Here is a 10322-nt window from a genome sequence, read left to right as displayed (position 1 = left end):
TTGTGAGACCCACACTGTCTAATTCTAGCTGTAAGATAGGCCGGTTATAGGAGTAGAACAAGACAAGTTAAGGTTACTTGCACTACTGCTGACTCCCACTGCCCTTGCATTTTTTCACAGTAATGTCTTTGCTGAGCCCGTATTGTAGTCCCAGTACCGTTCTAGGTACCTTATGTGTGTTACCTCATTTAATTTTTAAAGCCTATGAGGTATAGTGATGTCTTGTCCTCAGGACTTGCCTAGGTTGGAATCAGATGCACAGTCACTGAGTTGGACACTTGAGCCCAGTCTGTCTACTGCCATGTGCTGCCGCACTCAGGGACCATGTGGAGTGGAGTCCTGGATGCCCCCAGCTTCTGCCATGGAAGTTGTTCCAAACTACCAGACCTATTTGAAAACCAAGACCACAGAAATCTGTAGTTTTCCTAGACTCTGGGTAAAGCCGCCATAGGGGACCTCGTTGTGCAGCTTCCAAGTATGACCATGATCTCTGGAAGCTGCTTTGGTTTGGTCAAGAGCGAAAAGAATAAGTATAGGAGAATTGATGATATAACTGAGATGAATAACAATTTGACTTTAGAAAATAGCCCCAGAGTTGAGAGATGTTATTTCCTGGATTTATGCAAAGGATTTTATACTGCTCTGTAGCTAGAGAGTATTAAACCCTTTTGAATGTGCACTAGGAAGTTTGAGGAGTAGAAAGTTACGTGGTTTCTTTTAAAGAGGGGTTCTTCTTTAAGAGTCTTTGTTTTAATGCTATCCAGTGGAATATAATGAATGTCAAATATTAATTTGGGGTTTTCTACTATTCATCTTTAAAACTAGGAAGAAGAAAATAAAATTAATTTTTAACAATGTCTGTTTTTGACCAAATAATATATTTACCTCACATTTCCAAGTATTACTATTACTTAATATATACTGTTAATATTTACTATATTACATGTAATTTTAAATTCTAAAAGTTATTGAATTATGTCACATATTTTTTAAGACTTTGAAAACTTGAGTGCATTTGAGCCTTACAGCTCATCTTATAGCTCAGCTTTTACTGGAAACAGTCTGTATTTAAATTCCATGTAATTTGTGATTGAACAAGTAGCTTCATATACTCAGATTATTCCAAATGCACTCTAAAAAGTACAAACTGGTATGAATCACATACCACTTTTTTTTTTAAAGAATTATTTATTTATGCATACAGACCTAGGGTACTTGCCAGAGGTGCAGGGGCAGTGAGAGGATTCACCAGAGAGAGTGGGGAGCAGAACAGGCCAATTGATGAAGTACACTGCTGAGGGGAGCAGCGGGTGGGTCAGGAGAGGTCTGCTGTGCCATGTAGGTCACCTCAGGGGCCAGGATTGAACTCATGCTAAAGTGGCTTTAGCTTCTCAGTGCTGTGCTTTGACCCATTGCACCACATACCAGGGAGGGCCCCACATACCACTTTTTAACTTTAATACACTTTACTCTTTCTTGGTCATACCAGCCACATGTCCAGAGCCCAGCACTTCGTGTGGCCAAACAGACTGATGTGGACAGGAATCTGCATTCTCTTCAGCACTTTGCTACATGAACGAAGGCTGTTCTTATCACAAAATTTTGAGTTTTTCTCATTTTTACCTGTTGCCTGGAAACCCATCTTCTTAACCCCGCCATGGGATGCTGGAAAAGTCTCTGCAGCAGGACAGAGTCACCACGCTGCGGACACATGGCTAGTCTGAAGTTAAAATATAAAACTATGGGTACAGGCTCTAGGATGTGCTGTGCTTTCCAGCACAGCTGGCGGGGGGGGCGGGTACAGTGGAGAAGGACACACTTCTAGGAGAGACAGATGGGGACAGTGGGTCTGGGAGGACAGAGACCATCAAAGGTGAGCATGCAGCAAGACGGCTGTGGCTGTAGAGAAATTACTCGGGAGTCAGGGCTTTGGAATATTAGGCCCTTGGAGGAGCACAGTGAAAATAGAGCTTTAGGGAAATTTATCCAGTGTCACCACGCAAGGTGATTTATACACAGAAACGTGGAGGTATCACTGCCATCCTCTCGTTTTTCTCCACTTCTTTACTGAATTTATGAATGAGCTGGGTACTGGTCTAGGCCTGAGATACAGCAGGGAAAGAAAGAAAAATCACCAGTGTGATGCAGAGATGAAATATACCTCCCAGAGATTGGAAAGTTGCTACAGTAATAACTCACTAAGCTAATTCCAGAGGCCACCTAAACTTGAATAGTAAACATAGCAAGTCACTTAGTCTGTGAACTATAGCTTAATGCGCTTACCTGATAAGGGAACCCTCTAGTTTCTTTTACTTTTTGTTCATTACAATGTAATTTTCCAGCCCCACTTGGTAGAGCAAATTAGAATTAACTAGTCAAAAAGATGAAAGAGCTGTCTAGTGGCAAGGATGGACTGAGAACATCAGTAAGTAAGACAAATCAGGGAGATGTAGCCAAGCTATTTACATCAAAGACACAGTTTAAATTAACTTAACAGTCTAGGATCATTTGCTTTGAGGGCAAACAACCAAATATCTTTAAGCCATCCTATAAAAACCCAGTTTTAACTTTTCCCACCACTTTTGAATAATGAACAAATTAATAGATCTAGGTATCAGCCATCCAAAACTTAAAATAATTACAAAAAGAGAAAAAGGTATGTTTCGTAATGGAAAACAGCTCCCACTTCACCATGAATTAATCTTGTCCCTCCTTCCCAAATTGAATCTGAATCTGATCACACCTCTAGACAAGCCAATTTACAAGACAGAACAACTTCTTTGTAGTCAGCAAAATCCAGACGCTGGACAACTCTATGTGTCAGACAGCCCATTTCAACAAATAAATTGCAAAACATAAACGAGAAAGTGAGGGAAATGGAGAGGAGTTAATAAGGAAAAAAATTTCAAGATAAAATTAATTAAATGCAATATGTAGACCTTATTTGTATCCAATTCAGATCAAAAAAATTTATAAAAACCCTCAGAATATCTAACTGGAAATTGAAATATTGACTTACCATGGGATGAAATTATAGAATTATTGTTAATTTTCAAACTAGTAATAAGTGGTTATAATAATGACTCCAAGTATTCAAAGCAAATGTCAAACTGTGTTCAGTAGCTGTCTCAAAACATAGAATTGTACAGTACTCCTCTCAGAAAGATCTCCACGTTCAGTGGTTGTTACATACAGTAAACGCTGAAAGGAGTTAGTGTGATGTAGTACAGAAAGCACTTGGAAGCAGACCAGATTGTTAAACCTTTCAGATCATAAATTTCCCTTTCTGTGTACTGGAAGGTGGCTTGACATCTACTTAAAATCCCATCAGTGAAGTATCCAATGTAGGCGGGAAGTGTGGTGTGTGTGCTTGGAATGTCTGCAAACTTCTGTCTGATAACAATGAATAAGTCCGCATGCCTCAGCCAGGAAGACAAAAATCAGAGGGGGTCAAATGCTAGTGTTTCGGAAAGTCTGTTCTAAGCCGTAATTAATCAGTGTCCTTATTGTCCATTGTAGCTGACCTTTCTAGGACAGAAATCCGAGTATGTCATTCTTCCTGCTTAAAACCTTTTAAGGAAGCATTCAGACTCCCTAGCACAGCCGTGTGCGTGAGCTGTGAGCTCCTTCGAGTCTGGCGTGGCCTGTCTCCCAGCCCCCTCTGCTCTTCTGCAGTCCTCCCTGCCCGCTCCCAGGACCAGCTCCTGCCACGTGTTGCTCTGTGAGTGGAGTGCCACTTAGGTGCACCCCTGCCCCCCCTCATCTGACGAATTTCCACTTCTCTGGGGTGGTCCCTTGGATTTATCTAGAAAAAAAGCTTTCCTGTGTTTCTCCTTTTTACCAGACAACTTTTCAGGAGAATACCCTAGCCCCTGTATGTAACTTCCACCAGACTCTGGTTTCTGCAGGCTTGACCCTGTTGGATTTCATCCTTCATCTTTCCTGTCCTTTGCTCTAGTCACTTTCTTGAAAAGTTCCTCAAGTTGACAGTCTGATCAAGGCTCCAAGAGGGGACATTCTTGTCACCTGTTCCTTTAGAATTTTGTCTTGAGAATTGTTTACTGCCGTTTTCATTGTGCTTCAGAAGTTCAAGTGTCTTATTTTTCAAGCTTTTTTCCCACTGGGATTTCTGTTCCCATGTCTCTGGAACACTCCTGTGTATCAACTTGAAACTGTCTTTTGAGTATCAAGATCTGCTAGTTCATCCAGGCAAATGCCAGCAAATGTTATGAGGCTGAAACCCTCTAGAAACAACTTAAGGTATCTCTTTGGCTATGTGATGTGTGGCTGGCCCCTCTAATAAAGGGGACGAGTTAAAAACATTCCCTCAGAGTGAGTGTGGTCTTGTCACATTGCACCCTGTTGGCCACCTGGGAGCTCAGATTCCAGCTCTGGCACTCTGACAAACGGCAAATCATTTTACTTTTCAGTCTACATCCTGGAGACATGAAAATTTTGTACCAGCTCTTCAGGCAAAGGTTCAGAGATATGTCAAAAGACAAGAGTAAAACAGAGGACACCTTCCTGATCCTTCCCTCATATTCAGAGGTTTTGAAGAGAACATATTTTTATGTCAAAATGCACACATTCTTCCGTAGGTTGCAAACTGGAGATGAATTTTAAGAGGAAACTCAAGATTTTATTGGCAGAGTTAGAGGAACACTGAATTCTCCAAATTCCCTTGTAGTACTAACTTTCCAGCCACTGAACTTCTGTCTGACTTTTGTGTAGATAACCCTCTTAACTATAACTGTCTAGTCAGCAGTGCTAAGTAAATAAGGCGTGGCTGTAATTTTAAAGAATGTATTATTACATGCAAAGCTAACATAAGTGTAGCCAAACAGGAGACCTTTGAAACTTTTCTTTAAAAATAGCAAGAACCATTTATAGTTAATATACCTTTTAAATTTCTACATACAACAAATCAAAGTTTTGGAAAGTTTTTTTTTTTTTTTTTCTTATGGAGGGGAAAGAAATATTCTTCCTACCTAGCTTACAACAGACCTTATTATCAAAAGTTAGGAAATTGTGGCATCTAAATTAATGAGCTTTTAACCTTGTAAAAAACCTTGAACATTAGATTTACCCAAAAGAAAACCCTTTATTTGAAAAGAGCATTCTAGGGTATCATCTTCCTCGTCTTCTTCTCTAAAGATTCTATTTGTAATGATGTGAAGCTGATTTTAGTGTCTGTATCATTTACCTCCCTGCCATGATGAATCATTGATAATTATATGTTAAGGATTCAGTTCTTTTGCTCATAGTTTGTTCTACAAGCTTCTAATTATTGGTAGGTTTTCAGTATATTTGACTAAAGTTCTATCAGTTAATAAATAGATCTGCAGAGAATCCGTGAGTTTGTGGCAAGTGACTGGATGGTGTCATATTGACACCTACTGCTAAGCACTTTCCTCTCTCCTTGCTTAAAATAAAATTGCAGTTGTTTCTTGAGAAAGAAAACTGATTTAAAGTGAACAGAAAGGGAAGAAATTACCAATTTAAACAATGAAAGTAGAATTTCTGGATCTTTTTATTATACATATTAGAAAATCTAACATACTATACTTTAGCATCTTTTGGTTGACTTAAAAAAATAGCACGTTTAAATTAGGTACCTGTCAGGCCTCCCTGGTAGCCTAGGGGTTAAGTCTCAGCGCTATTACCAGAATGGCCTGTGTTCAACCCCCAGCCAGGGAGCTGACCCACATATGGTGCAGCAGGCCTCTTCTGTCTCGCCCACTACTCCCCTCAGCAGTGTAGATCAGTCAGTCCACCTCCAGTGCTCCCCACTCTGTCCCTGGTGAATCCTCTCACCCTCCCCCCCAACACCTCTAGTCTACATTCCAGTTCTTCTATGCACAAATAAATAAATAACATCTTTTAAAAAAATGTATAGCTGTCATCACTGAGCAAGAAAATTTACAACAGGCAAGAAAAATTGCCTTTCTCCTACTTGTATAATTAGGATGTAATGCATATGGAAGTTTCCGTGAATGCCCCTAGAAAAATAGAGTGTTGCTTGCCTCTCTTGTGAGGCAGTGAACTAGATAGTCTCTCTCTTTTTTAATAAATTTGTGCAAAACAATCTATAGGCCATCTCATGACATCTTCTGACAAAATATTTGTTTTCTTCTGAGGTTCCTAATTTTTATTTATTCTATTTTTTCAAGAAGTAATCATTTTCTAAAAAGCAAAGCTGAAAAACCTAAAGTAAACCCATCATAAAATGAAGAAAAATAATGAACCAGAACTCTTCAAATTAATTTGAAAGATGCACTCTCTGATGTTTTTCTTTCCCGTCAGGGAGCTGAGAAGAAGTGCCTTTTGTACTGCTCCCCTTAGTCATAGTACAGTTGTTTTAAGTTAATAGATCATTGGAAAGAAGGATATTTGCATTTGTTGGAGCCATCCTTCCAGCTCTCTCAGGCTTTACTGAGGTCCTTGAATGAGATCTTGGAACTTGATCTAAAACACACAACCTCTCTCTGCTTCACTTAATTTCTGTCGCTGCTACGATTGTCTTAGGCCCAACGTTAGCCATACATGTGCAGAAAGAGTGACTGGAATAGGCTTCCTTAAATTTGTTTTGCAGAAGGAAAAATAAATTGTGAGATTCAAGTGCCAAAACTAAAGAATTTGGACCAAATAACAGTTCCATTAAAAACACCATTTTTAAAGCAATATTGCTGTTTTTTTGCAGAATGTTACAATAAACATTTTTTCCCCCATGGTATTATAGTTGGCTTATTGCTTGTCAGTAAAAAGAAAGGTTTCACTTTGAGCTTTTGGGGTATATTGTGGCTTAAGAAAAATTTGATATTCTGTAAGTCTTTTGTGGTTGAGTGAAAAAAGTGTGTTTATGTTAGACAGAAATATGTGTTGTTCCTTGTGGGAAAATGAGCATTTTTTTTCTCATCTCAAGTTCATCTTTGTCTGTAATTTTACTTATTTTTTATTCTACCATGGGACTGAGAAATAATGACATGTTGCTTCTCTCTGCTCTTTGCCTGTTAGTGTGGCCGTCACCAGGTCCAGAGATGTACCTTCCTTTGGACCTCCCATCCCCAAAGGAGTCACTTTCCCTAAGTCAAATGTGTTCAGGGACTTCCTTTTGGCGAAAGTCATCAACGCAGAAAACGCTGCTCATAAATCGGAAAAGTTCCGGGCCATGGCCACACGGACCCGCCAGGAGTACCTGAAAGATCTGGCAGAAAAGAATGTCACCAACACCCCTATCGACCCTTCTGGCAAGTTCCCTTTCATCTCTCTGGCCTCCAAGAAGAAGGAGAAATCTAAGCCCTATCCGGGAGCGGAGCTCAGCAGCATGGGGGCCATAGTGTGGACGATTCGCGCCAAAGACTACAACAAGGCTGTGGAAATGGACTGCCTGTTAGGGGTGTCCAACGAGTTCATTGTTCTCATCGAGCAAGAAACTAAGAGTGTGGTTTTCAACTGTTCCTGCAGAGACGTGATTGGGTGGACTTCATCTGACACCAGCCTCAAAATCTTCTACGAGCGAGGAGAGTGTGTATCCGTGGAGAGTTTTGTTAGCAGTGAGGACATCAAGGAGATCGTAAAAAGGTTGCAGGTGAGCCTTTTCCTTTTTGCTTGCCTACATGCAATTTCCCTTTCATAAAGCTTTCTTTCAGTACAGACAGGAGCCAAGTCACTGAAGCTTTCAGTTCCACTGAAAACCCCTCTTGATAATGTGAAGCACACTTACTTCCCTTCACTTTTCAGAAAGAAAAGTAGTAGTAGGACAAGTGGGGAAAGACACATTTATGGTGTGTGTGCATTGGAAATCCATTTGCATGTCACCTGCGCCTACTGCCTTGCTGACTGATGATGGAGCCCCGCCAGTCTGCTTGAGTTGTTGAAAAGAATTGTTTGATAGAGTGTCTGCTGCCTGGGAGTTTTAAGGGTGAAATGAGGAGCAGAAGTGTCAGCTCTGCCAGCTGCCGGCTCCCTACTGTAGGTCTCTGTTAGCGGTCTCCTTGGAACTTGACTGAAGCTATTGAGTTCATTGGATGGGACAAGTGTGTTCTTTTTGGCCTAGTGAAATAGAGATCGGTGAAGGGGAAGTAACCAGACGGCTCTTTGCTGACAGTAGGGCATTTAGAAAGAAGCCTGATTACAATGTTGGTTGTTTTTTTTTTTTCCAGTTCCATGTTGACGACTTAATACTGTGCTACATCAAATCCTGATATCTTTTGTTTTCTGGTCTAGTTTGTGTCAAAAGGTTGTGAGTCGGTGGAGATGACTCTGCGAAGGAATGGGCTAGGGCAGCTTGGCTTCCATGTTAACTACGAGGGCATCGTGGCAGACGTGGAGCCCTACGGCTACGCCTGGCAAGCAGGGCTGAGGCAGGGCAGCCGGCTGGTGGAGATCTGCAAGGTGGCAGTGGCTACCCTGAGCCATGAGCAGATGATTGACCTCCTGAGAACATCTGTCACAGTGAAAGTCGTCATTATCCCCCCTCATGAGGACTGCACCCCTCGGAGGTAGGTCTGCCTTGGCAGCTGGAGTCCCTGGGCAGGTGTGTGTACCAGGGAGACCGTCTCTTGCTGGCTGGGGGGCTGGAGGGGGTTATTGTGAGGAACGCTAGCTTATGTACAATGCTGAAAGTTCCATCCATGGAAAGTCTGACTCAGGACACGGGTCCCTTTCAACATGTGGCAACAGCAGCTGGGAAGAATGACTAACTTGGCCCTCTCCCAGGACTTCCATCTCTGGATTTATAAAGTTGTTTTTACAGAAAGAAGTCGTCATGCCCATCTCAAAACACCGTGCTTCAGCAGTAGGAGCACTCACTGCGTCCTTAACTCGGCATGGAGCGTTGTCAGATATCTTTCATGGTCCATGACACGCCAGCCCTCTGTATCTCCCATTTATACCCGTGCTGTCCGAAACCCAAAGCACTGCTTTGACCCTTGCTGCCTCCGCCTGGAGGACTGAATGTGACTCACCAAAGCTTTCCCTTAACTGGCTTCAGGTGAGCTGGTCAGTACGCGACGCCTTTGTAGGTGGGTTCCCAGCCTGCTCCCCCAAGGCCAGGCAGGAGTGCCTGGCTCCTTGCAGCTGTTGGGAGCTGGCGGTATTGTTGAAAATTTAATTTCTCTGTCTCTGGGGAGGTTGCTTGATGGAACAAATTTAATCAACTGTTTCTTTTCTCCTTTAAGCATGCTAGTTTTTTTTTTTTTCCCAGTGTTAATTTGCTTTGAACCCTTTATTTTCTAAGAATTTCTCTTAAGCATTGGCAATTAATTAGTAGGGTTTTCTAAAACCAAGACAATATTCTTGTTTGGGTTTTCCTCCCTCCCCCAAATGACCAGAAATAATGTGGTCTCGAAAAAGTGAGCAGCTAAGAGCATCTAAATATGCTTCAGTTCTTCCGACAAGACGATGTCAGACCAGACTGTGCTCAGGATTGCAATTCTTAAAACTGCTCACCTCCTGGATAGCTTAGAGATGTGTGGGCGTTACGGTGTGGAGAAATCCCTTAAGAAATGCTCCATGTTTGATGATTGGAGTTCCCTGGAAACCAAAAGGCATATCCAGAACTTTTCTCTCAGCTATTTTGGGGGTAGCATTGATATGTTCTCAATCTGCCTTATACACATACCTTGCCTAATTCACCAGGCCTTTTCTGGTTTCCTCAAGCATGTCATAAGTGTTAAGCACATCTCTGAACTAGGATTCAAGAATGACTCTCCAGGTAGCTTAGAAAGGCAGCTGGGCTCTTAGAACATTCTCCAGTTGTCCTGTCTGCCTCTTATCTATCCAGCTGTCTTCAGACCTTTGGCCTGTCCTTCAAATTGTCTATTAGTTGCTTCCAGACAAGCAACTGTACCCCAGAGGAGATAACCACGCTTTGTAACCCTTTGTCAGCCTCAGTTAACACAGTGCAGAGTTGAAGGCACCAGTCTAGAGATGATTTACTCAGAACGAAGCCTCTAGGTCCTATGACTCCATTATCATACACCCGCAGTTCTTCCTTCCTGCCCCGGGTTTCCCAGGTTGACCTGCAGGAGAAGAGAGGGCGGCAGATGAGTCTGAAAATTGGATACACGGGCAGCATTCCCACCATTGAACTGGGAGTGGCTGTTACTGCAAGGGCTCTTGGCTATGAGCAAGTAGACCCGTGGTGGAAACAGTGGCCTACAGCCGGGCAATTGGTACGGCAGGTCTTCTGTACTTTGTGGGTAAAAACAGCTGACATTTGCTGAGTTAGTTACTTTAAGGTACCTGGTTCTGGCCCTCCCTGGTGGCGCAGTGGGTTAAAGCACAGCACAAAAAAGCAAAAACCACTTCCGCATGAGTTC

The 10322-nt window shown here is 42.1% G+C and overlaps 1 protein-coding gene across 5 annotated transcripts in view; it reads left to right on the top strand.

Moving 5' to 3' along the window:
- The window catches only part of SIPA1L1 (signal-induced proliferation-associated 1 like 1), a 320552-nt gene that overhangs the window by 251588 nt on the left and 58642 nt on the right, over positions 1–10322 (top strand). For all 5 annotated transcript variants that reach the window (XM_012724498.1, XM_004681724.2, XM_012724496.1 and 2 more), the window contains 2 exons: positions 7015–7588; positions 8227–8501. In XM_012724498.1, coding sequence (XP_012579952.1) covers positions 7015–7588; positions 8227–8501 — 849 coding nt within the window. The remainder of the gene's footprint in view (positions 1–7014; positions 7589–8226; positions 8502–10322) is intronic.

This window comes from Condylura cristata, unplaced genomic scaffold, assembly GCF_000260355.1.
Source record: "Condylura cristata isolate star-nosed mole 26May11 unplaced genomic scaffold, ConCri1.0 scaffold00013, whole genome shotgun sequence".
Taxonomy (NCBI): Eukaryota; Metazoa; Chordata; class Mammalia; order Eulipotyphla; family Talpidae; genus Condylura; species Condylura cristata.
Note: the sequence above shows the minus strand (reverse complement) of the source record. Positions and strands in the feature narration are given on the sequence as shown.